The 27,078-nt window shown below is 43.3% G+C and overlaps 2 protein-coding genes across 2 annotated transcripts in view; both read left to right on the forward strand.

Annotated features, from left to right (window-relative positions):
- oxct1a (3-oxoacid CoA transferase 1a) overlaps window positions 1-2,549 on the forward strand; it is a 118,582-nt gene extending 116,033 nt beyond the window's left edge. Inside the window, exons 16-17 of the mRNA XM_038988244.1 lie at window positions 1,282-1,383; window positions 1,721-2,549. Coding sequence (XP_038844172.1) covers window positions 1,282-1,383; window positions 1,721-1,756 — 138 coding nt within the window. The 3' untranslated portion in view covers window positions 1,757-2,549. The remainder of the gene's footprint in view (window positions 1-1,281; window positions 1,384-1,720) is intronic.
- A 1,508-nt stretch (window positions 2,550-4,057) lies between these two features.
- plcxd3 (phosphatidylinositol-specific phospholipase C, X domain containing 3) lies at window positions 4,058-24,187 on the forward strand. The gene is made up of 6 exons (XM_039003085.1): window positions 4,058-4,160; window positions 19,780-20,036; window positions 20,253-20,426; window positions 20,575-20,750; window positions 21,121-21,222; window positions 24,031-24,187. The coding sequence occupies exons 1-6, from the start codon at window positions 4,058-4,060 to the stop codon at window positions 24,185-24,187; spliced, it is 969 nt and encodes a 322-aa protein (XP_038859013.1).
- Window positions 24,188-27,078: the final 2,891 nt, after the last annotated feature.

Below are 27,078 nucleotides of genomic sequence, written 5' to 3' on the forward strand. Positions count from 1 at the left end.
GACTGCATTTACCTCTGGAGCGCATGGGGGGAGGTGGGGAGTGGCTCACTCATCACAGCAGCAGGCCCCAACGAAACAGACACAGGAGCAAAACAGACACTTTCATTACAGGAATCATGAGGACAATGCACTTTACTGTTTGACCAATTCAATTTAGCCATCCAACAAATAGGATGTTTTGAGTGAGGTGACAATTTAGGAAGTGCTCTCTTGGCTGATTTAATGATAGAGAGTCAGGGCGGGTCTCTCTGAGCATTTGACTTTCAATGTGAATTTGAGCGACCTCAGCTCAGCCAATCAGAAAGCCGGGCCGGCCCATTTTGGTAGGGGTGCCGGCCGGTTGCCCACTGAGCAGCCAAATGCTCATTGTAGATTACTATGACAACAGAGAAATTGCACAAAAATCATAAAAAAATATATATCTTAACAGGCCCATGGCAGTGTCTCCGGCAGTGTCTCAATCATTTTTAACCACTTGTGTCCTTTTCTCCATCGCTGATGTAGTAGGACATGCCAGGTGGCAGCGATACAGTAAAATTATATCAGTCAGTGGTGTTGAAAGAAAGAAATGAGAAGAGGATAGGAATCTTTAAGAATGTTGTTGAGACAAAGCCCATATCTTAAAACAACAAGATTTATCCCAAATGGCGCTTTTGGTCCAAAGAAGTGCTATCACAAATAGGGTGTGGTTTGAGACGCAGCCAGAGTCATTGGGAGGCCAGTCCAAAAGGGCAGGAGAGACCTACACAACACCTCTGGTGTCCTGAAAGAATGTGGCTAGGGTGAGTCTCGGTTCAGACCAAACTGCCAGTCTGGCCTTGTGAACACAGAGAAAAGTCAGACAGTGGGACCCCTGTAGATTTTAGTGTCTGTGCTCCAGCTGGGAGATGAAGGTATTCCTATTGTTTGAGATGGCTTCGCTCATACAGCTAGTGCTTTCTTAGAATGTTTTTGACGATGTGAGAGTAGTAACATTTCATTTCAATCATTTTCTGACGATTAGAACAAACACAGACTCTGAGCTGAAATGCAGGAATCTCCAGGGTGCATTGCCGGACTTTGAGTTTCGTTTGACGTAAACGGCATCTATGTCAGAGAACTCAACAGGTACAGGTCTAACCCTCTAGGCCTCCACCCAACATTTCAGATGTTGTCTTATTAAATAAATCCATCCATCTCTCTCTCTCTTTCTCTCTCTCTCTCTCTCTCGCTTCCCCTCCCCCTCTCTCCCCTTCTCACTCTCTCCCCTTCTCACTCTCTCCCCTTCTCACTCTCTCCCAGGCTGTGTTTGATGTGGACAAAACTAAAGGTCTGACACTGATCGAGGTGTGGGAGGGACTCACTCCAGAGGACATTAAGGCATGCACTGGAGCACACTTTGCGGTGAGTCTTACAGGGACAGCCAGTCTGGCCACGGGGAATATACTGACTGGCCACTTCAGGGTTGTGTTGTTCAAAGCAGGACGAATGATTTGATTTGATTTAGCCAGCCAACTTTTCCATATCTACTCGTTCAAAAATATAATCTGGAAACAGGCATGGAATTACATGATACTCTCAGTAAATCCATATTTAACTTGAACCGTCTTCGTAAAACCAGAAAACCAAGAGCGTTTATCAAAAGTAGTTGACTAAGCTATTGAGCATGCTCAGTGAGAATACCGTCAATAGTAACACAGATGGTTTCTCTCCTTTCAAAACTCTCTCTGATGTCCAACAGGTGTCTCCAAACTTGAGGTCCATGCAGCAGGTCTAGAAGCTGGGGGGGGGAGTGTGCGAGGAGAGGAGCTATGACTTGAAGGCTGTTTTAATCTCTCCGTATGTACGCTGGAAGGAACACAAACTATGAACGAATGAACAAAGGTCAACCTAATGTTACTGAACACAACGTCTGCACACTGAATCATAACATTACTGTAACGTCACTGAATGTAACATGTGAGATTCATCACGAATACTCAGGTTGAGTTGTTGAACATATTGTAAGAATTGACTTGAAGGACTGGTGTCCCTGACATAACTCAAGAGGAACTGTCTAATGTGTATTTAGTAAGAATGTCATGTTTTAATCATATGTTTTAATGCTCTGTCAAAGTTTCTCCAAGACTTATAACACAAACAATTATGGACTGCATTTCATTCCAGAAAGTTGTGTCCTCCCTTCTGCACTTGTTCAAGCCCTTCCTTGGATGTGGATCAGCTGGTTTCTTTTGGTAGATATGTATACCTCATAAGCAATAACGCCATCTACTTTCAGACATACTGCTTTCTCTGATTTAGTGAAATGGGAGTGAATAGGAGAAGAAGGGTGGAAGCAACTTGATGGTATGAAACGCAGCCCTGCTGTGTAAACTGATATGCATTTGAGCCTCTACATTTCATCCTAGTTTGGTGCTTTAGTTCAAAGGTTACCCTCATGGAAACACACTCTTAATAAAATATATGGTTCCAGATACTTTAGCTACTACTAAATATGAGGCCTTCCATTTTCTACCTGGACTTCTTCTGTGCCATGTATTTATATATCAAATTAAACTGTGTGTGTGTTACCTTGATGAAAAAATATATTGGTGTCCATTTTCTGCACTGGTATTGACACTCAGAAGTACACAGTAGTAATATGTGGAATGTGTTCTTGCTTTTCCCTATCCCATATTTTCACATATCAGTGGTTGCTTCAAGGTTGTCTAGAGACAGTGGGCTGAATAGGTAGTAAGTATATTGTTGTAAGAGACCAGTACAGTATGCATAAAATTGGACCATTCATTCCAATACAGTAGTTTAATTCAGTTCCGCTGTCAGCTAAATTATGTCAAATGTATGATGATGAATAGGCTCACGTTTCCAAATTCTTCAGAAATAATCTGCCCCACTTCCTGAAGAATTTTGAGATTTATGACACCTCAAATCTTTCTTCATCATTTCTGTGTGACAGTGAAGGAAGGAATTAAGCATTTTCAGAGTATTGGAGCAATGAGATCTCTTCATGAGTTGAGCTCTGTGTTATGGCACACTGAATGAAGGCTCCATCTATCCTCAGAGACGCAAAGCTTTTCCGACTCAATCCCAACATATCGCTCATTATGTTCTGCCCCAACGTTCCCATTAGCCAGGTTTGACATTATGTACCTCTGAGCAACTAAAGCAAATTAAGTCGACACACAGCAGGTTCAGGCTGCCATGCAGATGAGGGGCGTGCAATGACATTCTTGATTCGATTTGTCCACTTGAGAAGAGCGCAGGGTGCGGTTACCCTTGGGCTCTATGTAGCAGAAACTGGAGGACTTCTTCACGCTTGGGTTCAAAGAGAATATAGAGGATGTATCATAAATGGGAAACACATACATGTCAAATTGTTCTTGCGAATATGTTGTGAAATAGACTTGTTCATCAAGGGTAGACATTTCTAAATAGTAAATATATGTTGCTGCCAGACTATTTAGACAAACCCTATTATATTCAGTGAGGTTTATTTTTCAACCCTGGAAAAGTGTCAAATATGTTAAAATAACTAATCCAGACAAGCGAGAAGTGAAAATCAATCGGTTAACAACGTGTCCTTTCCAAATGCTCTCCTCCAGAAGCGCTATTGTCGGGAAAGCGGAGTTGATCAATTCAACACCACAGGTGTGGACAGTGCCAATAGCCTATACACGGACAGGCAAACGCAAGGCGTATGGATGCAGTAGTGGAGAGCCAGACAGACATTCGCTGTTGTAGAATGGTACATGGGACTGATTATTGAATTAAGTTGAGTGGCTAGCTGGGCGCACCCATATTTTAATGACTTCAAGAACTAATGGCGGAATACATCACTCGCCTGCCATGAGACCATCCTAAAAGCACAACTTTATCGAAAACACAACTCTATCGACATATCCTATGAAAAATGGGTTCCCTATCTATGTGTGCACGCCATTCGGGGGGTGTGGTGTGAACTCACTCGCTCCCGGTCACGCTGGTGTGTGTGTGTGGTGAGTGGAGCGAACGCAGCACAGAGAAAGCGCACTCAAAGCTCGCGCAGGCACCGGAAAGTGGGGATATAGTGCGCGGCGGCATGGCTTCGTCTCACGGGAAAAACGAACACCGGTTCGCCGACTGGATGGCGAATTTACCGGAGAGCATGCACCGCATCCCGCTTACCAACCTGGCCATTCCAGGTAAGCGTCACATCGTAGTTTGCACTGTTGCGTGTGGAAATGTTGGAAACCTTTTGTTGATCATGCAGTGAAATAATTTACTTCCATAGAAGATAGAAATCCAGATGTGTATGTTGTAGAACTGACGGCGAGTGACCTAGCCAGCCTACATACTGTCTTCAGACGAATTATCGACACAGAATTCTCATATTCCGTGCAAAGGCTGTTAATTCCAGCTAAAGTGTATGCTATAGCCTACCAGGGGTCATCAACAGGTGGCCCGCGGGCCAAAACTGGTCCACAAGTGATTTATTTTTTTGTCCTGAAGTTTTTATTAAATAATAATAATAATGTAGGATTTAAAGTTTTGGGTAAAAAAAAACTAACATCACCAGGAATTCAGCAAAAATTTAGTTTAATTTAGGAAGTCTGTTCTCAAGTATTCACACAAATATATATATTTTTATATGCGTTCGTGTCTCTATGTAATCAAGGTATGAAATTGTATCTTAAAATAACAATAATCTCTTTTTGGGCTTAGTTGTGGTCAATTTGCAGCGTACACATTATTATAGGTTATTTTCTGGTCACCCAACCATTCACTCCAACATATATCGGCCACTGGCTGGACCTAGTTGCCTATCTCTGGCCTATAGGCTACAGTAGTCTCTCGAGATGGCACCTGTTGCGGGAAGGTGAAACCTATGTGTAAGTGCAACACTAGTCCATTGCCCTATTCGGTAGCACAAAGGATCCATCATCAAAGAAATAGGCTACAGTTTAGCTGGTTAGGGCTCGATAGGCTATATGCCAAAAGCAGAGACGTGTCTCTAGGTCTCTATCGGCTTGATTTAATTAAAATCTCCTTGAGGGTGGGGCGTGAATGATCTTACAAAAAGATTGCAAATTGCTAATTCAAATTAATACACTAAAATGTCATTTACACAGGTGGCCCATTGTGCCCCTTAAAATATGTTGTAAATCTAGTCACTTTTTTGGCAGGCTATGTGTTATCGATGTGATTTTTGGCGGTGCGTATTAGCCTAAACGGGGCATATAGTTCAGGGTTCATTGCATTGCAACCAGGACAGCCCATGTGCCTCTAATGAGCCTAACCCACCGTCACATATTACAAGTGTGAATTGGATGGGTTTATTGTTTAACAATGATCTCTAAATCCCTATTCAAAGTGTTTCAAAGTTTAGACGGGCCACTCAGGTCTGTGTTTGCAGACTCTAGACATCTATACCCCGTTCAAAGACCTTATTTCCTTCCTTGAAGAAACCAGTGATATGACATGATCGGACTGGTCAAACCTCAATAGCAAAACTTGCATACAACCTGCCTAGTTCACATCAGATCTTCTGCTATCCCTTCTAGGAACGAAGGTTAGAAAAGTTCTATGTTGGCAGTGTTGGAACGGGCCATTGTCTTGGCATCAGCGTCTAAAAGTGGTACCAGCTGTTTGGAGGTTTCGGCCAATCATGCGGCAGGTCTCCTGAGACGACAACTCTGATTGGAGGTCTGGAATAAGACCCGGTCGCTGGTTTCACTCTTGTGGAATGGCAAATTAACATCTGGCTAATTCTAATGATTAGCTTCATACACTGGCTACACACATGCAGGCGGGTGGAGCACAAAGCTGTGTTTCTCAGATCTATTGTTGGAAACTCAAGAGGTGTGGCACGGCATACTCCACTGCTCTCAATGGGGAACACACACAATTCATTCATCTTCAGGGTATTTTGGGATGTGATTTTCGATTAAGCATCGACTGCATGATATGAAAGACTGGGAAATGAAAACTACAGGATATCGCCATGGGGCCAAGAGGTCTAGTTAAGTCACACTCAACACTTGCATTTGCACCTGGCTTTCCCTTCTCATAGGCAAGCCTGGAGAAGCAACATGCTCACTATAACCCACTGTAATTAACCATGATTATTCCTAATTTGCCCATTTGCTCCAAGCGTCTTAAACTGGTGCGTAGCCTATGCACTCCGTTTGGACACAGGCTACTGTAAAACTCTTCTGTCTCCTCCAATGTCCCCGAAACCAGAGTCAGCCACATAAGCCATTCACTTATTGATTTCTCCTGGTGTGTGTGTGTGTGTGTGTGTGTGCGCGCGCGTGTGTCTTCCTTGCCAGAAGCCAATTTCCTCCGACAGTTTTTGGTGCCAAACCTGGCGGCTGCTGATTTGGTCGAGGAGGTTTCGGGGAGGCAGCAGCTATATGTGTTACCGCTGCAGGGTTACAGCACAGGCTTCTCTTCCCAGCGAAGGAGAGTGAACCAGTTGAGAGGAACGAATGGGAGGATGAATGTGATCATTTCATCCACAAGTATGGTCCTCTTCCCCAGAGGATTATACTTCTAATTCGACATTTATAATGCCTGGGGATGGGGATCCATTGAAGTGTTTCTGCATTTAACAGAGGCGCTACGCTGTTACCCACCCCCAAAATTGCCTAGAGCACAATCAGACTGGCAACCAGCCTAGGATGTAGACTTTGCAATTCAAATTTTGTAAACACTGTGAGACAGTGGCCCGATTGCATTTCTGTATGGTGCTACAGTATTATGTGTTATCTGTATGGTGCTACAGTATTATGTGTTATCTGTATGGTGCTACAGTATTATGTGTTATCTGTATGGTGCTACAGTATTATGTGTTATCTGTATGGTGCTACAGTATTATGTGTTAGTGCAGGTTGATCTAAGTGTTACTGTAAATGGATACCACATTGACTCTTAGCTGATCCCCTTATGTCAACACAATCTGCAAAGAGTGAGGTGGCGATTCTGAACAGTTCTTTCACTTATAGTGTTGGGTAGGCCAGATGGAGTATAAAGCTGCCTCTAGTCTAGTAGACACTGAACTAAGGACAGTTTTTTGTATTTCCCCTCTAATGAAAAAGGTTACCTGTGGCTACAGTTGATTTGTCCCTGGAACAGATCTTAACACTCCCAGTGCCGCCACCTCCTCCTCCTTCTTCAGATGCAGACACACATACTCTGTCTCTCTCTCTATCTCGGGAACAGCCTATGTAGACCATATATACACAAGGCTGTGTGCACTTTTCCCCCTTTGTCTTTCCATCCCTCATTCCCAGTGTTGCCCTCTGATCTCCTCACCTACAGGAGGTTAGGCTACCCAGGCATTAAATTGGGCTCTTACAGGTGACAGAGCTGCTCTCAAATAACTTAAACTCCTGCTACTGTTTATCTGTGTATCCAGAGGTGGTGAAAGTCATTTTCACTCCAGATGAACGACATCAACATTTGGCTAGCCCAGTATTATTCTTAGGGAGTCCCAACGCATTGGCTACTGCAGACATCAACCCTGCCCTGGTTGAACCCCATAGATACACACGCCATACTGTGGTTGTTTGTCATGTCAGCTGGTACAGGAAATGGATGCAGCTTGACATAATGAGAACGTCTGTGTGTTTGCCCTGCAGGTGACACTGGCCTCCCCCTGCTCTGACTCTTCTCTGGCTCTAGCTCTGATCCATACAGCTGAGCCGGCGCCAGCCTCCACCCTGACCAACAGAGGTCATGAACATAAACTAGAGCAAGAAATAGAACAGATAAGAGAAGAACAAGGTTGAGAGGTTCTAGAAGAAAATAGGAGACAGATGAACTACACAGGCTGTGATGTCAGCATTAAACAGGCTTTCTGTATACTACTGAGTCAGTGTGTGTGTATGTGTGTGTATGTGTGTGTGTGTGTGTGTGTGTGTGTGTTTGGTTGAGCTAAATATAGATAGTAAAACAAAGAAAATTCGAACAAATGGGGTCATTTCACTGGTCCCCACAAGGAAAAAGCCTGTTTTAGGGTTAGAATTAAGGTTAGGGGTTAAGGTTATGGTTAGGGTTAGGAAAAATAGGATTTTGAATGAGAATTAATTGTTTGGTCCCCACAAGGATAGTAAAATAAGCGTGTGTGTGTGTGTGTAATCAAGCTTTTTATGAGTTTATCTAAAGTCATGACCTTGTTTGCATTATTCTACACCAACATCTTCTGCAGGAGAGCTTGGGACTATAAGGCTCTATCTGCATTTTTCTCCAAATGTTGTTATTGACATAGCCTTGTTATGTTCAATGTTCTCTACCTTTATGATACTATAAATACCCCAATTCAACACCATTCAAACCAATGAGGGCTCGGAACTTTAAAACCAATTATATCAGAATCATATTTTTGCAGATAGAACCTTGTAGTCCCAAGCTCTCTAAATGAGAAAGTCAATACTGTATGTTCATCATATATGCATGATGCAACTATTAGCTCTGCCACACAGACAGCTAGGCTACTTTATCTGAGTGTTGCCAATGAGTGTAATACACTCTTAGTAAGACTGCACCTTGGAGAAGTGAATAGGCTTTCCATTGACTAATGTCAAACAGAAAAGACTTGGAGGGAATGGGTAGCACACTTCAGGGGAATCTGAAGTGTATCACCGGATGAAAGACATTTGTCTTACTAGGCCAGGGGTGAACTGAAGCTATAGATCTTCTGGAGGTTTCTCTAAACCCACTGATACACCAGCAGGTCAGGCCTGGAATTCATTCTCAATCCACAGGTGGTTGTAACATGTCAATAATTTTTTCAAAGGGGCAATCTATTTACCCCAACCGGCTAGCCTGACTACCCATCCACATCGCTCCGGCCAAACGCCACGCCCGCTAGCTTGGAGCGATCGATGGAGCAGCAGAATTAAAATCAGCATGAGTCGTCACGGCATGCAACCAGCCAGCCAGCCCCCTGAGACCAGTAAAACAAAAACCATTGAAAAACAGCATCCTCTGCTTCTGAAATGGGCCTTGGCACAGGATTATCTGTTAGTCTGACAATCCATCTATCCATCCATTGCTTTATCCATCTATCCATTCATCCAGCCCTTTGTCCATTCTCTCATCCACCACTTGAGCTCCAGGGAAGGGAGGATATACTGCCTAAGAGGAACATAAACAGTGGGTATTGAGGAGATTTGAGGACATGAAATTGCACTGAAGTTAAATGTCAGTCTGTCATTTAACATAGTTTTACTGAACAAGGCTATGTTGATACCTCATTGTTGAATGCAGAACAAATCAGGTAGCCATGCTAGTACTCTGCTGGCAGTTAATTGAGTTTACAGAGGAAAGAAGTTTATCTTGTTGCAAAAAAACTAAATTGTGCACACCCGTCTTTAGCTGCACACTGTGTCCACAATGACTCTCGTACCAAAGACGAGATAAGAGTAAGAACATGGGAGGAAAGAGATCATTTGATTGAGGGAATGGATAGGAGGGCAGAAGACGGAGGTTGATGAGGGACCACTGTGGGAAGGGAGGAAAATGGGTTTGAGAGAGACTGACAAAAAGGGAGGGAGAGGTAGGAAAGAGATGGATAGGAAAATAATGAAGAACGGAGTAGAGAAAGTGAGGGGAAGCAGGCTCTGTCACGCCCTGACCTTAGAGAGCCTTTTTTATGTCTCTATTTGGTTTGGTCAGGGTGTGATTTGGGTGGGCATTCTATGTTCTTTATTTCTATGATTTGTGTTTCTATGTTTTGGCCGGGTATGGTTCTCAATCAGGGACAGTTGTTCATCGTTGTCTCTTATTGGGAATCATACTTAGGCAGCCTGTTTTGCCACCTTAGGTTGTGGGATGTTGTTTTTGTTAGCTCTGTGTAGCCTTCAAGATGTTGCGTTCATTGTTCTTTTTGTTGTTTTGTTTGGTGTTTGGTTTTTTAATAAAGAAGCATGAACACGTAGCACGCTGCACCTTGGTCTTCTTCTGACGAGCATTACAGGCTCCTCTCCTGTGCCCTGAGGGGAGTTAGGAGTTAGTGAAAAAGTGAGCGGACTGAGCAGTAATAGTATGTGATGAAACAAGAGTATTAGCAAATATTTGTATTATTATATTGACAAGCTAGTAGATGGAGCGCTCTAACAATGGAAATGCATGTCCTCAAAGATGGAAGGCAGGTGGGAGGAGGCAAGATCAGGAGGGACCATTCCAGCCAATGAGAGGGCAGATTGTAAGGGGTGCGTACTGGCGGCAGAGAAGTCAGACGCAGGAGAGCAAAAACTGTGTTTCCAACGGCGCAGTTTAATAATAAAATCCCACCGGAAAACAGAACAATCAATAAATGGGTACATAACCCGACGCACACCAGACATAACGTCCACAAGTACTTACAATAAACAATACCGGACAAGGACATGATGGGAACAGAGGGTTAAATACACAACATGTAATTGATGGAATTGAAACCAGGTGTGTGGGAAGACAAGACAAAACAAATGGAAAATGAAAGGTGGATCGACGATGGCTAGAAGACCGGTGACGTCGACCGAACGTCGCCCGAACAAGGAGAGGGACCGACTTCGGAGGAAGCAGTGACACAGATAGTAAACAACAGGCACAACACTGATGTAAAGTAGTTTTATTTTTCAAGGTTGCCGAAATGCCACGTGAGTCCACGTATAACAGTCCATTCATAACAACCTAAACATTACAAAACTTCTATTTGATCAAATAAGACTCACGTAGCATATTAGCAATTACATTTTTTGTTGACCAAATTCGACACCCATTGCCCTCCACATAAAAATTCCTCATTTGTAGTCTTATTTTTCGTGGACAGATTTTGGGTGATTTTAGAGCCTTTAATGTCCAACAACAAAAATGATATAAAAAACAAAAACACAAATCACCTATTGGGGAACCCTGCAGTTGTCACGGTCGTCTTGAGGTGAATGAATGGACCAAGGCGCAGCGTGATATGAATACATCTTCTTTTATTTTACGACGAAGATGAACACGAAACGAAACACTTATACAAACTATACAAAACAACAAACAACCGTGAAGCTACAAACGAAAGTGCACACACAAGCTACTTACGTTCAACATAGACAATCTCCCACAATCACCTAAAGCCTATGGCTGCCTTAAATATGGCTCCCAATCAGAGACAATTAATGACATCTGTCTCTGATTGAGAACCAAACCAGGCAACCATAGACTTTCCTAGAACTCTCTCCTGAACACAACCCCATACACTATTCAACACCCCCTAAACAATACACACACCCTAAACTAGACAAAACACACAAACTTCCCATGTCACACCCTGACCTAACTAAAATAATAAAGAAAACAAAGAATACTAAGGCCAGGGCGTGACAGCAGTAGAGTATCGCAATATTATTTTTGATGATTTTATATAAATACTGTGACTCAAAGTATCGATTTGTAAAAAAAAATATATATATACAGTGCTTTCGGAAAGTTTTCAGACCCCTTGACTTTTTCCACATTTTGTTACGTTACAGCCATATTCTAAAATTGATTAAATACAAAATTTCCTCCTCAATCTACACACAATTTAGAATTTAGGTATTTAGAAATGGTTGAACATTGAGCACTGGTGCATCCTGTTTCCATTGATCATCCTTGAGATGTTATTTCAACTTGATTGGAGTTCACCTGAGGTATATGCAAATGTTTGGACATGATTTGGAAAGGCTCACACCTGTCTATATAAGATGACAGTGCATGTCAGAGCAAAAACCATAGCATGAGGTCGAAGGAATTGTCCGTTGAGATCCGTGACAGGAATGTGTTGAGGCACAGATCTGGGGAAGGATACCAACAAATGTCTGCAGTAATGAAGGTCCCCAAGAACACAGTGACCTCCATCATTCTTAAATGGAAGAAGTTTGGAACCACCAAGACTCTTCCTAGAGCAGGCCGCCTGGCCAAACTGAGCAATCGGGGGAGAAGGGCCTTGGTCAGGGAGGGGACCAAGAACCCAATGGTGACTCTGACAGAGCTCCAGAGTTCCGCTGTGGAGATGGGAGAACCTTCCAGAAGGAAAACCATCTCTGCAGCATTCCACCAATCAGGCCTTTATGGTAGAGTGGCCAGACAGAAGCCATTCCTCAGTGAAAGGCACATGAGTTTGGAGTTTGCCAAAAGGCACCTAAAGGACCCTCAGACCATGAGAAACAAGATTCTCTAGTCTGATGAAACCAAGATTGAACTCTTTGGCCTGAATCCCAAGCGTCAGGTCTGGAGAAAACCTGGCACCATCCCTACGGTGAAACATGGTGGTGGCAGCATCATGTTGTGGGAATGTTTTTCAGCAGCAGGGAGTGGGAGACTAGTCAGGATTGAGGGAAAGATGAACGGAGCAAAGTACAGAGAGATCCTTAATTAAAACCTGGTCCAGAGCACTTAGGACCTCGGACCGGGGCGAAGCTTCACCTTCCAACAGGACAACGACACTAAGCAAACAGCCAAGACAACGCAAGAGTGGCTTCAGGACAATTCTCTGAATGTTCTTGAGTGGCCCAGCCAGAGCCCAGACTTGAACCCGATCGAACATCTCTGGAGAGACCTGAAAATAGCTGTGCAGTGACACTTCCCATCCAACCTGACAGAGCTTGAGAGGATCTGCAGAGAGGAATGGGAGAAACTCCCCAAATACAGGCGTGCCAAGTTTGTAGCGTCATACCCAAGAAGACTAGAGTTTGTAATTGCTGTCAAATGTGCTTCAACAAAGTAAAGTAAAGGGTCTGAATACTTATGTAAATGTGATATTTCAGTTTTTAATTTTTAATACATTTGCAAAAATGTCTAAAAACCTGTTTTTGAAGTGTCATTATTGTGTGTAGATTGAGGGGGGAAAACAATTGAATCCATTTTAGAATAAGGCTTTAACGTAACAATGTGGGAAAAATTAAGGGGTCTGAACACTTTCTGAATGCACTGTATATATTTTTATGTACACTTAGTGTACAAAACATTAGGAATACCTTCCTAATATTGAGTAACACCCCCTTTTGGCCTCAGAACAGCCTTAATTCGTCGGACTACAAGGTGTCCAAAGCATTCCACAGGGATACTTGTCCACTATGTTATAAATGGCGCCAGAAGAAATGGCAGCAGTTTTACGGGCGCCCAACCAATGTTCCAGTGTTGAGGATCAGCGTGGCGGATGTGTTGGGCGCCCGTAAAACTGCTGCAATTTCATTTCAATTTTTCCGCATTATTTGTAACTTATTTTGTACATAATGTTTCTGCAACCGTATCTTATAGCAAAAAAGAGCTTCTGGATATCAGGACAGCGATCACTCATCTCGGATTAGACAAAGACTTTTTCTACAACAAGGAGGACGGACGCACAGGACATTCTCCAAACACCCGACAGGGCCGACATCCCCGTTATTTGCAAGAGGAAGCCTCTTCAGGACCCGGAGAAGGCGAGTGGGAAAGCTGCCATTACCGTCAATACTACTCGCCAACGTGCAATCATAGGACAATAAATTAGACGAGGTGCGATCACGAATATCCTACCAACGTGACATCAAAAACTGTAATATCCTATGTTTCACGGAATCGTGGCTGAATGACGACATGGATACTCAGCTAGCGGATAGACGCTACACCGGCAAGATAGAACAGCACACTCCGGTAAGACGAGGGAGGGCGGTCTGTGCATATTTGTAAACAACAGCTGGTGCACGAAATCTAAGGAAGTCTCTAGATTTTGCTCGCCTGAAGTAGAGTATATTGTGATAAATTGCAGGCCACACCACTGGCCTAGAGAGTTTTCAGCTATATATTTCGTGGCTGTTTATTTACCTTATTTATTCACTAAGACTGCACTCAGTCAGATGTATAAGGAAATAAGCAAACAGGAAACCACTCACCCAGAGGCGGCGCTCCTAGTGGCCGGAGACTTTAATGCAGGGAAACTTAAATCAGTTCTACCAAATTTCTATCAACATATTAAATGTGCAACCAGAGGTAAAAAAATTCTAGATCACCTGTACTCCACACACAGAGACGGGTACAAAGCTCTCCCTCACCCTCCATTTGGTAAATCCGACCACAACTCTATCCTCCTGATTCCTGCTTACAAGCAGGAAGCACCAGTGACTCGATCTATAAAAAAGTGGTCAGATGAAGCAGATGCTAAACTACAGAACTGTTTTGCTATCACAGACTGGAACATGTTCCGGGATTCTTCCGATGGCATTGAGGAGTACACCACATCAGTCACTGGCTTTATCAATAAGTGCATCTAGGACGTCGTCCCCACAGTGACTGTACGTACATATCCCAACCAGAAGCCATGGATTACAGGCAACATTTGCACTGAGGTAAAGGGTAGAGCTGCCGCTTTCAAGGTGCGGGACTCTAACCCGGAAGCTTACAAGATATCCTGCTATGCCCTCCGACGAACCATCAAACTGGCAAACCGTCAATACAGAGCTAAGATTGAATCATTCTACACTGGCTCCGACACTCGTCTTATGTGGCAGGGCTTGCAAACTATTACAGACTACAAAGGGAAGCACAGCCGCGAGCTGCCCAGTGACACGAGCCTACCAGACGAGCGAAATCACTTCTATGCTCGCTTCGAGGCAAGCAACACTGAGGCATGCATGAGAGCATCAGCTGTTCTGGACGACTGTGTGATCACGCTCTCCGTAGCCGGCATGAGTAAGACCTTTAAACAGGTCAACATATACAAGACTGCAGGGCCAGATGGATTACCAGGAAGTGTGCTGTTGGGCATGTGCAGACCATCTGGCAGGTGTCTTCACTGACATTTTCAACATGTCTCTGATTGAGTCTGTAATACCAACATGTTTCAAGCAGACCACCATAGTCCCTGTGCCCAAGAACACAAAGGCAACCTGCCTAAATGACTACAGACCCGTAGCACTCACGTCCGTAGCCATGAAGTGCTTTGGAAGGCTGGTAATGGCTCACATCAACACCATTATCCCAGAAACCCTAGACCCACTCCAATTTGCATACCGCCCAAACAGATCCACAGATGATGCAATCTCTATTGCACTCCACACTGCCCTTTCCCACCTGGACAAAAGGAACACTTATGTGAGATTGCTATTCATTGACTACAGCTCAGTGTTCAATACCATAGTACCCTCAAAGCTCATCACTAAGCTAAGGATCCTGAGACTAAACACCTCCCTCTGCAACTGGATCCTGGACTTCCTGACGGGCCGCCCCCAGGTGGTGAGGGTAAGTAGCAACACATCTGCTACGCTGATCCTCAACACTGGAACTCCCCAGGATTGCGTGCTCAGTCCTCTCCTGTACTCCTTGTTCACCTACGACTGCATGGCCAGGCACAAGTCCAACACCATCATTAAGTTTGCAGACGACACAACAGTGGTAGGCCTGATCACCGACAACAACGAGACAGCCTATAGGGAGGAGGTCAGAGACCTGGCCGTGTGGTGCCAGAATAACAACCTATCCCTCAACGTAACCAAGACTAAGGAGATGATTGAAGATTACAGGAAAAGGAGGACCGAGCACGCCCCCATTCTCATCGACGGGGCTGTAGTGGAGCAGATTGAGAGCTTCAAGTTCCTTGGTGTCCACATCAACAACCAACTAGAATGGTCCAAACACACCAAGACAGTTGTGAAGAGGGCATGACAAAGCCTATTCCCCCTCAGGAAACTAAAAAGATTTGGCATGGGTCCTGAGATCCTCAAAAGGTTCTACAGCTGCAACATCGAGAGCATCCTGACTGGTTGCATCACTGCCTGATACGGCAATTGCTCGGCCTCTGATCGCAAGGCACTACAGAGGGTAGTGCGTACGGCCCAGTACATCACTGGGGGTAAGCTGCCTGCCATCCAGGGCCTCTACACCAGGCGGTGTCAGAGGAAGGCCCTAAAAATTGAGCCCAGCCACACCAGTCATAGACTGTTCTCTCTACTACCGCATGGCAAGCGGTACCGGAGTGCCAAGTCTAGGACAAAAAGGCTTCTCAACAGTTTTTACCCCCAAGCCATAAGACTCCTGAACAGGTAATCAAATGGCTACCCGGACTATTTGCATTGTGTGCACCCCCCCAACCCCTCTTTTTATGCTGCTGCTACTCTTTGTTTATCATATATGCATAGTCACTTTAACTATACATTCATGTACATGCTACCTCAATTGGGCTGACCAACCAGTGCTCCCGCACATTGGCTAACCGGGCTATCTGCATTGTGTCCCGCCACCCACCACCTGCCAACCCCTCTTTTACGCTACTGCTACTCTCTGTTCATCATATATGCATGGTCACTTTAACCATATCTACATGTACATACTACCTCAATCAGCCTGACTAACCGGTGTCTGTATGTAGCCTCGCTACTTTTATAGCCTCGCTACTGTATATAGCCTGTCTTTTTACTGTTGTTTTATTTCTTTACATGCCCCCCCACATTCTGAAATTGCATTTTTGCCCCCCCCCACACAGTTTTATCATTGGAATGTGATACAAAACGAGGCACTGGTGTACTTTAGGACCATGCGGATGCCTCCGAGCGCTCAGGTAGGCTGGTAGAAAGCATCTGTATCAGATGGAAGCAGATGTCACTATATCATATCACCCTTTAAAGAAAGCATGAACGTAAACCATAAGAAATATACGTTTTCTATTACACTTTACATTTTACAATTGCACTTTATTTGACATTGTTCCCTCTGTTTAAAACAGGTACGACTACTGACTTTAAACTTGGTGCAAACATTTTGTAGATCTGGCAGGGGGCAAGACAGAGCAATGACATGCAAAAAAAACAAAAACAAATCTCTGTTACTAATCTCCTTCATTAAACCATTAAGTAGTGAGAGCGAGGGATTTGTTTGTTTATTTGTGTAATTGCCTCATCCCTAATGCATCCCTCTAGTGCTGTAATTCACAAACAGAGAACTGTCAAAGTCATTTATTGTCATCTTCAAGGTTACACTTTATTTGGTGTTACAGATGAACTAGCTAAATAAGACACAACCAGAGGCCATAGGGCAGGCTTCCGCATAATCGCGGCCTGTGGGCCCAATTTTTTTTTATAATGATCTTTTTATTATATTTTGTTGTTGGACATAAGACTGTAAAAACACCAGCAAATCAGAAAAGTGATTTTGGAAATCTGTTCAAAAGTATTCCCATGCATAATAGAGATGTGATCATTTACAAATGTAAGCAAGGTTTGAAATGATTATGTTTTGGTCAAATATTATATCTGTTCGGGCTTCTTGCAGTCAATTTGCAGTCTAAAAATGATTTGTAATTATGTTTCGGCCCCCTGACCATCCGCTTAAGAAAAACATCGGCCCGCAACCGGATCTAATTGATGATCCCTGCCAAGGCAAGATGACCTCAGTCGTCTGTTTAACTAATGAGACAAGTGTTGATATTCCACCTGAACATTTTTACCCTCAGCTTACAGGAGTGGTGAGCAGGTGGAGAGGCAGGGAATCCATCTTGTTTCATGAGGTGCACAGCGGCGATATTTAGAGCACGTCTCTCCACCCAATGCTCAATGGTCTCCGTGACCCCCCATTGATTTTTTGATTAATGTGATTCATTTCATTCTAATTTGACATACAGCTAGTCTGACCTTCTAGGCTTAATGAAAAGCATGTTGTTCATTGCACATTTTTATTTCCACAGCCTTAAATTGATTAATGGATTCATTTTGATGGATCGCTTTTCCCTCTCGTTATCATCACACAGTACCGAGAGTCAAGAGATAAACGCAGCTGTAATTTCCAGTGTGTTGATAAGCCATCGTCTCTCGCGTAGCTTCTCCCTCCCCCCAGGATGTGTTACTGAATTCATTGGTCATACAAGGTAGAGCTGACATTTCACATCGGAGTGATGAACGGTAACTCGGGATCACAGAAGCGATGTGTTAGGTACCGTTTTGTTTTGCACACCTTTTAAACTACACGCACCATCTGTGAACACTGGCTCATTCCATAAAATACCGCTGATAAGCCAATAGGAATGTTGCCAGAACATCTCTATAAAAGCTATAGGTGTATTTGACACACAGGGGGTTGGTGGCACCTGAATTGGGGAGGACAGGCTCGTGGTAATGGCTGGAACAGAATGGGTGGAATGATGTCAAATGCATCAAACACATGGTTTCCAAAGGGTCCTTTTATGTTTCTGTACAAATACACCTGCAATCTCTATAGAAATGTCCTGACAATATTCATCTGTTGGTCCAATAGAGAAAGGATTCTGTACAATAACGTGAGCTCAGCTCCATGCCTCGAGGTGGGTGAAGGAGCCCTCTTCTGTCAAATCAGTGGAGGCTGCTGAGGGGAAGACGGCTCATAATAATGGCTGGTTTCCATGTGTTTGATTCCATTCGCTCCATTCCAGCAAGGTTACAGGTGTATTTGTACAGAAACATAAAAGGACGCTTTGCCCAAAAGGCATACTGCTGTCTCTATTATACTCCAAGGCCTTGTGTTGGAGCAGAGAACATTATGCTTTATGTGAACATTTATGTGAGTCTCAGAAGGATGCCGACTGTATGGTTGATGTGCAGTCAAGCGAGTGTCCGTGTCTGACGGTCTGCGTAGGGTGAAGGTTTCTCTCTGTGTTCTGTGACCGTGCTGTTATGTTTGCTGTGTAGCCCCTGGGAGTTATTGTTGTGTGTTCCTTTTGACTCACCGCAGAGGTCCTTTAGGGGCCAGCGTACGTTGGCGAAAGAGTTGTTGTCATGCTAGCTCACGAACGTGAGGATGTTAGAGTTGTAGCTAATAAACCTGAGCCGTTTATAAATAACTATGTCTTGTTCTTCCTATATAACATTGGTGATGATAACACATGCCGTTTGTTTGCCTGTGGAGAGGTTGTTGTCATCTTCACTGAGCAAAATTGAGTGAAGCTCAGTGAAGTTCAAGCTACAGTGATCGTCTCAGTTGTGGTTATGGAAACTCTTTGGGCTTTGTAACCGTACGGAAGATGTGTAGTGTGGTCAGCCCTGTAGTGTGGGTTTGCCCTATAGTGGGAGAGGAGAGGAGAGGAGAGGAAAGAAGGGGGAAAGGGAGAGGAAAGGAGGAGGAGGGGAGAGGGATAGGAAAGGGAGAGGAGAGGAGAGGCGAAGGAGAGGGGGAGGGAGAGGGAGAGGAGGGGAAAGGGGATGGAGAGGCGGGCGAGAGGAGAGGAGAGGAGGGGGAGACAGAGAGGAGAGCGTCTCAGGGCTGACTATAATTAGAGAGTTGACTTCTCTGTTTAGACAGGAGGACAGGGGGAGAGGACACTAGTCACTCCTCTCAACCCACTGGCATTGTTCTATTATCACTGAGATACTGTTCTTCACTTTGTATGGGCCTCAAGTCAAGTCACAACTGCCCCTACACACACACACACACACACACACACACACACACACACACACACACACACACACACACACACACACACACACACACACACACACACACACACACACACACACACACACACACACACACACAAATGCTAACACACGTTTCCTCCGCTCAGCCATAACCCATACCCTATATTGTGCTGCCTGCCTGCCTGCCTTCGGAGGACCTGCTCCTCTCCCCCGTTGACCACCTCCTCCCTCTGCTCAAGTCATGTGGTTCCCTCTTGACTGTCGCTCCATCTGTTGGAGGATTGAAAAAACAAAATGTTCAACTGTGGCTGAACATCGTAGCCCAGACCTACGCTGTCATATAGCTGTTTTATTTGATTCTTGTTTGTTTTGCGTTTTCAAGTGCTTTGAGATTCTTCATGTAATGAAAAGCGTTATAAAATAGTAATAATTATATTCCCCCCAGGTTCCCATGACTCCTTCAGTTTCTACATAGACGAGTCCTCTCCGGTGGGTCCTGAGCAGACTGACGCTGTCCAGAACTTTGTGTCTGTCTTTGGCACGGTGGCCAAGAAGCTGATGCGTAAATGGCTGGCCACTCAGACTATGAACTTCTCCAGCCAGCTGGAGGCCGGCGTCCGCTTCTTTGACCTGCGGATTTCCACCAAGCCCCGGGACCCAGACAATGAACTCTTCTTCGCTCATGGCCTCTTCAGCGCCACGGTGAATAAAATTACTCCCTACGACTATATTTCCTCCTACAGAACCCCAGGTGTTTTTCCTGACCACCTGACCTGACCAGAAAGAAAACTCTGGACCATAGTTATTTTCCATACAGGTCAAGAGGTCAGGAAAAACTCTGGACCTTATTCAGTGGGTACAGTATGACTGGTCTGACACTATATTTGCTCCCTTGTGGGGTGTGTGTTGTGCTTCCAGGTGAGAGAAGGTCTGGAGCAGATCAGCTCCTTCCTGTCGGCCCATGCCAGAGAGGTTGTGTTCCTGGACTTTAACCACTTCTACGGGATTCAGAACCTGCACCATGAGAAGTTGGTCTCAATGCTGAGAGACGTGTTCGGGGAGAAACTCGCCCCTGTCGTCTTCGCTCAGGAGGTAAGATACTCTACTGTACAAACTAATTAAACACCTTTAATCTCGGTGCTCCCTCAAGAGTATATGGTGATCACCTTGGCTCCACAGCCCTATGGCCCTGGAAGTTCCTAAAGACAAAACCCCTCCCTACACTCCTCCCTCCCTCTAGGTGAGTCTCCAGTACATGTGGGAGAAAGAGTACCAGGTATTGGTGTTCTACCACAGTCCTATGGCCCTGGAAGTGCCATTTCTATGGCCTGGTCAGATGATGCCTGCTCCCTGGGCCAACACCACTGACCCTGAAAAGCTGATCCAGTTCCTCCAGGCCTCTGTGGCTGACCGCAGGTCTGTATGGCCCTCTATCTTTCACCTATCCGTCTTTTCCTGGACAGTGTGTTAAACCTTTGGGAAAAGCACTTACAGATGTAGGCTCTTAATTTGATCACCCTGTTGCAGGAGAACATTCCTGCAATGCAGGACATTTTAAACTTGTAGTGTGTTTGAGGTTTAAAAAGACTTCTGAAATTTTGGACTTTTCCCTTACAAAAAATGTATCAACCCCTACAAAAATTATTATAGTCCACATTATAATTCACATTTCCTGTTGCTGCAGGATGATGTTCCTGATGTAGAAAGCTGGCTCAATTTAAGATCCTACTTTCATCTTTAATTGTGCCTGTATAGTAAAGTTTGATGTGATTTTTTGTAATGGCAGGAGGAAGGGAACATTCTTTGTCTCCCAAGTGGTCCTCACACCTAAGGCCAGCACCGTCATGAAAGGAGTAGCCAGCGGACTGAGGGAGACCATTACAGAGAGGTGAGTTGGTTTGTTTCTCTCTGTATGTATGTATGTATGTATGTATGTATGTATGTATGTATGTATGAATGTATGTACAGTTTAAGTCGGAAGTTTACATACACTTAGGTTGGTGTCATTAAAACTCGTTTTTCAACCACTCCACAAATTTCTTGTTAAAAAACTATAGTTTTGGCAAGTCGGTTAAGACATCTACTTTGTGCATGACACAAGTCATTTTTCCAACAATTGTTAACAGACAGATTATTTCACTTATAATTCACTGTATCACAATTCCAGTCGGTCAGAAGTTTACCTACACTAAGTTGACTGTGCCTTTAAACAGCTTGGACAATTCCAGAAAATGATGTCATGGCTTTAGAAGCTTCTGATAGGCTAATTGACAACATTTGAGTCAATTGGAGGTGTACCTGTGGATGTATTTCAAGGCCTACCTTCAAACTCAGTGCCTCCTTGCTTGACATCATGGGAAAATCAAAAGAAATTGTAGAAAAACAATTGTAGACCTCCACAAGTCTGGTTCATCCTTGGGAGCAATTTCCAAATGCCTGAAGGTACAACGTTCATCTGTACAAACAATAGTACGCAAGTATAAACACCATGGGACCACGCAGCCATCATACCGCTCAGGATGGAGATGCGTTATGTCTCCTAGAGATGAATGTACTTCGGTGCAAAAAGTGCAAATCAATTCCAGAACAACAGCGAAGGACCTTGTGAAGATGCTGGAGGAAACAGGTACAAAAGTATCTATATCCACAGTAAAACGAGTCCTATATCGACATAACCTGAGAGGCTGCTCAGCAAGGAAGAAGCCACTGCTCCAAAATCGCCATAAAAGAAACAGACTATGGTTTGCAACTACACATGGGGGCAAAGATCGTACTTTTTGGAGAAATGTCCTCTGGTCTCATGAAACAAAAATAGAACTGTTTGGACATAATGACCATCGTTATGTTTGGAGGAGAAAGGGGGAGGCTTGCAAGCCAAAGAACACCATCCCAACCGTGAAACATGGGGGTGGCAGCATCATGTTGTGGGGGTGCTTTGCTGCAGGAGGGACTGGTGCACTTCACAAAATAGATGGCATCATGAGGGAGGAAAATTCTGTGGATATATTGAAGCAACATCTCAAGACATCAGTCAGGAAGTTAAAGCTTGGTCACAAATGGGTCTTCCAAATGGACAATGACCCCAAGCATACTTACAAAGTTGTGGCAAAATGACAACAAAGTCAAGGTATTGGAGTGGCCATCACAAAGGCCAGACCTCAATCCCATAGGAAATTTGTGGGCAGACCTGAAAAAGCGTGTGTGAGCAAGGAGGCCTACAAACCTGACTCAGTTACACCAGCTCTGTCAGGAGAAATGGGCCAAAATTCACCCAATTTATTGTGGGAAGCTTGTGGTAGGCTACCCGAAACGTTTGACCCAAGTTAAACAATTTAAAGGCAATGCTACCAAATACTAATTGAGTGTATGTACACTTCTAACCCACTGGGAATGTGATGAAAGAAATAAAAGCTGAAATAAATAATTCTCTCTACTATTATTCTGACATTTCACATTCTTAAAATAAAGTGGTGATCCTAACTGACCTAGGACAGGGAATTTTTTACTAGGATTAAATGTCCAGAATTGTGAAAACCGAGTTTAAATGTATTTGGCTAAGGTGTATGTAAACTTCCGACTTCAACTGTATGTATGTATGTTTGGTGTGTGTGTGTGTGTGTGTGTGTGTGTGTGTGTGTGTGTGTGTGTGTGCGAGCGGTTATAAAGGACATTTGTGAGTTATTTAATGTTCAATGTGGGAGAGAAATTGAGACGAGAAACAACACACACACACAATGAGTCACTGTGGCAAACGGTATATGTATCTTCAGGAATATGACACCGGCCTCACTTGCCCCGTGATGACAACACTGTAGGGATACTGAGTTATTCGCCCTCTTTCTATCGTCTCTTTTTTTCTCTCTATATGCTTTTTTCCCTCAAATTTTTCCAATTTTAATTGCTTGGAGATGAAATATTAAATATTGCATTCAATAACCGTGCTGACTGTTTAATATAATATTTTCATCAATTGTGGACTAATTCCAATTGATCTCAAGAAGAACATTGTGTTTACTGTCAGTTGAACAATGTGCATTCAAATCCAGGACTGTAGCATTGTAACCAGTCTGACAGAGCTTTGCCACAGCAGACACCAGCTATACTCTTAATCTGATCACCCTGTTGCAGGAGAACTTTCCTGCAATGGCAGAAATGTAAAACTTGATTTGTATTTGAGGTTTAAAAAGGCTTGTGAAGTTTGTAATTTTCACTTTTCCCTTACGAAAAATGTATCAACCCCTACAAATATTTCCATAAATTGTAATCCACATAACAATTCACATTTCCTATTGCTGCAGGATAATTGTCCTGCTGTTGCAAACTGGCTCAAATTAAGATCCTACATCTGTACAGAGCATATAATAATATCTCGCCCCCCACATGATTGCACCCAGCAGTCTGTCAGACAGCGCAGACAGCCCTTATCATGCTGACTCATACTGGCCCTTAACCGGTCTAGCTGCTCACCAGCCAGCTCACTGTTACACCAAACAACTGTGACTCATCAAACAGTACATACCTCTCTCTATCTCGCTCTGTCACTCTCTCTCGCTCTCTTTCCTTTTCCTTAGCCCCATCCTATTCACTGACTATGCATAACACTTAGAGTGCACAAAATACAAAAATACAGAGATGCAACTGTGTGTGTGTGTGTGTGTGTGTACATGGTTTCACATCCACATGGACTCCCCTGCAGGGCTCTTCCAAGTATGATGCTGTGGATCCGGGCCCAGAGGCCAGGAGAGAGCGGCATCAACATCATCACAGCTGACTTCGTGGAGCTGGGAGACTTCATCAGCGCTGTCATCACGCTCAACTATCATATGGATGATGAGGAGGAAAACGCCACCTGAGACTGAAAGACAGGGGGTGCCAAAGAGTTAAGTCCTCAGCTCAGTCTCACTTTCTCTTTGGTGTTCATTTTCAGGAGAGGCGTTCCTCTGACTTATTATATAGGGCTATCAGAGTTTACAGAGGAAGAGAGAGAGAGAGAGGAGGGAGAAGGAGACATTAAGATAGGAGGAGAAAGGAAGGTGGAGGTGGAGATAGGGAGGATGGACTTTGGCGCTCGTTTAGAGCGCCGAAAGTGAATGAGAAATGTTTGGTTTTATCTGTTTTGGGGGTCAAAAGGGCAATTGGTTTTTAACGACGCTTCGCTTGGCTTCGCTTCAAATCTGCTGTAACGATAACTGCTTCTATCCTCCAATCACACAAGCTCGTGTTTCTGGCATTTCCATTTCTTGTGAGGCTTAGGCTAGCTTATTAGCATATTCTACAGACATAAATGTTGTTCGTATTTTAGTGACAGTGACGGCCAGCCTACATCAAAACTCATTTTCATTGGTGCCAGTAATACATCTGATTGTCGTCAACCTGATTAGCATGTCAACTACTCACCCACGGCTGTAGAACTTACTTTATGATGGATGGATGGATGGATTGGTTGGTTGGTTGATTGATTGATTGATGGATGGAGCTTCCCAAATAGTTATTATAGTTTTTCGGATCTCTTTCTACATTTATTGATTATTTTGTCTCTGTATCAGTCCTGTCACCACAATGCGTAAATTGATAACTTCTCCTTGCAGTGCGTTGATTTAGCTCCTAGACCACCTGTAACAGCACTTTCCCTATGTGACAGATTGCCAGACCGATTGATATTTGTGTGTCTTTTGATTGATTGCCTCGCTCGAGTGCCCTCTGTAGCGTATTGTAGATCAGTGTTTCCCAACCCTGGTCCTCAAGCTCCCCCAACAGTGCACATTTGTATTGTAACCCTGGACAAGCACACCTGATTCAACTTGTCAACTAATCATCAAGTCCTCAATGAATTGAATGAGGTGTGTTTGTCAAGAGCTACAACAAAACTGTGAACTGTTGGGGGTACTTGAGGACTAGGGTTGGGAAAAACTGTTGTAGATGACCATAAAACAGGTTTAATTTCAATGTTTCTCGTAATGGCTTGATATCATTCTAATCTCATGTAGGTGTCTGTTGTACTGAAATATTCACCACAATATTTGTATTATTATTTTTTTAAATCATTGAACTTTTCTTCTGTTCATTTACTTGTATAGAATATAATAGAATAGCTATCTGTTGCTTCACTATTACTCATGTGTTTGCCTGCTTAATTGCATTCAATCTAGTAGAAAGATGTTTCCCTTGCTTTGCTCTGCACCTATTCAGGACAAACTGTAAATGCTCAACTCGGAAGAAAAGTTATATTTGAAGTGGCACTTGCGGCGTAGTGAGGAATACAATACGAATCACATTTTCTTTGCTAAAATTTGTTTTGCACATTATGCAAGAACTTCGCATATATATATCAAAAGCTTTGCCTCATTTCCCCCCCCCAAAAAATTTTTTTTACGATTATTGTTGCATCTTTTACAGAGAATGTATTCTGAGAAATTGTTATATAAACTAATATGTTTATTGTGAACCAAAAAAAGGAGGAAATGTTACATTTTGAATATGTGAATGTGTGTCCTGTACGAAAATGTGCCATTTCCAACGTTTTTCAATGTGTGTGTGTGTTTTTATGTAAGAGAGGGACAGACAGACAGACAGACAGACAGACAGACAGACAGACAGACAGACAGACAGACAGACAGACAGACAGACAGACAGACAGACAGACAGACAGACAGACAGACAGACAGACAGACAGACAGACAGACAGACAGACAGACAGACAGACAGACAGGCTTTAATTGAGTGTTTGTATGTTTTGTGTGTATTGTTCAGAGGTGTGAACATTTTCATACAATTTGTATGTGTCAATGACTTCACCCAATGACTTCACCCATCTTAAAATATATTTTATATCGTGTGAAAAGTTTGTATATAAAGTGCAATGGATTTACTGCCATGTAATTGTAAATGGAAATTAATGCCAAGAATTAGCCACAAGAAAGGCTTCTACATAAATATCTCAGTTGTAATAACACACAAATATATGGCCAATACGAGTTTTGTCCATAGCTCTATTTTTTTGTAATTAATTAACTATGTGCAGGAATCAAAATATATTTGTAAATATATTTCTTGTCACTTAGTGGATTAATACGTTTTGGATGCTATCCTAACCTGACTATAACTACTTGAGTTGTTTGTGTTCATCTCAAGTAAGGAAATACTCAAGACCTTTAACAATTATCACCAGAATGTGTACACTGCACTGCAAACATGATAAGTTATGATATTCAATAACAACAACAATTATATTTAGTCCCAAATAGGTCATGTCCAATGTTTCGCTTAAACTCTGAGACGGTAAAATACCTAACAAATAAACTAGTGCAATACACAGTGTAAAAAGACACCTACATACATGTATTTACTTATAAAGATTGTGATGTATAAGTCATCTAATGTTGACATAATTATACCCTCCATATTGTAGTCCTTACCTTTCTTTCCATTTTTGGTGTGATGAGTCCATTGCTGTGAAATTGTTGTAAAGACCAAACCTTGTGTGTTGCAATGAAACTGATTCTGTTCTAAGTGGAAGATGACTAATCAAATAAAGCTTCTAAGCCTGTACAATATGTCAATGAGACTCTCTATGATCCTATTTTCATTATTTCACATGGGAGGGAAAAACAAAAGATAAGAGACGTCTGAGCTGAGTGACTGACTTCGACTGCTTACAATTAAATTGTTCACATCAGAAGCATATCTCCAGATTTGCCTTGACTTTCTACCTACTCAAAAAGAGCCTCCAGGATCCATCCTTGCC

This window comes from Salvelinus namaycush, chromosome 1 (genome assembly GCF_016432855.1).
Source record: "Salvelinus namaycush isolate Seneca chromosome 1, SaNama_1.0, whole genome shotgun sequence".
Lineage (NCBI taxonomy): Eukaryota > Metazoa > Chordata > Actinopteri > Salmoniformes > Salmonidae > Salvelinus > Salvelinus namaycush.

Bases quoted from the DNA above. Each gene is read 5' to 3' on its own strand.
- plcxd3 (XM_039003085.1), top strand. From the start codon at position 4,058: ATGGCTTCGTCTCACGGGAAAAACGAACACCGGTTCGCCGACTGGATG. The intron at 20,037-20,252 runs GTGAATAAAATT...TTGTGCTTCCAG, and splicing joins ATGGCCTCTTCAGCGCCACG to GTGAGAGAAGGTCTGGAGCA. The intron at 21,223-24,030 runs GTGAGTTGGTTT...ACTCCCCTGCAG, and splicing joins AGGGAGACCATTACAGAGAG to GGCTCTTCCAAGTATGATGC.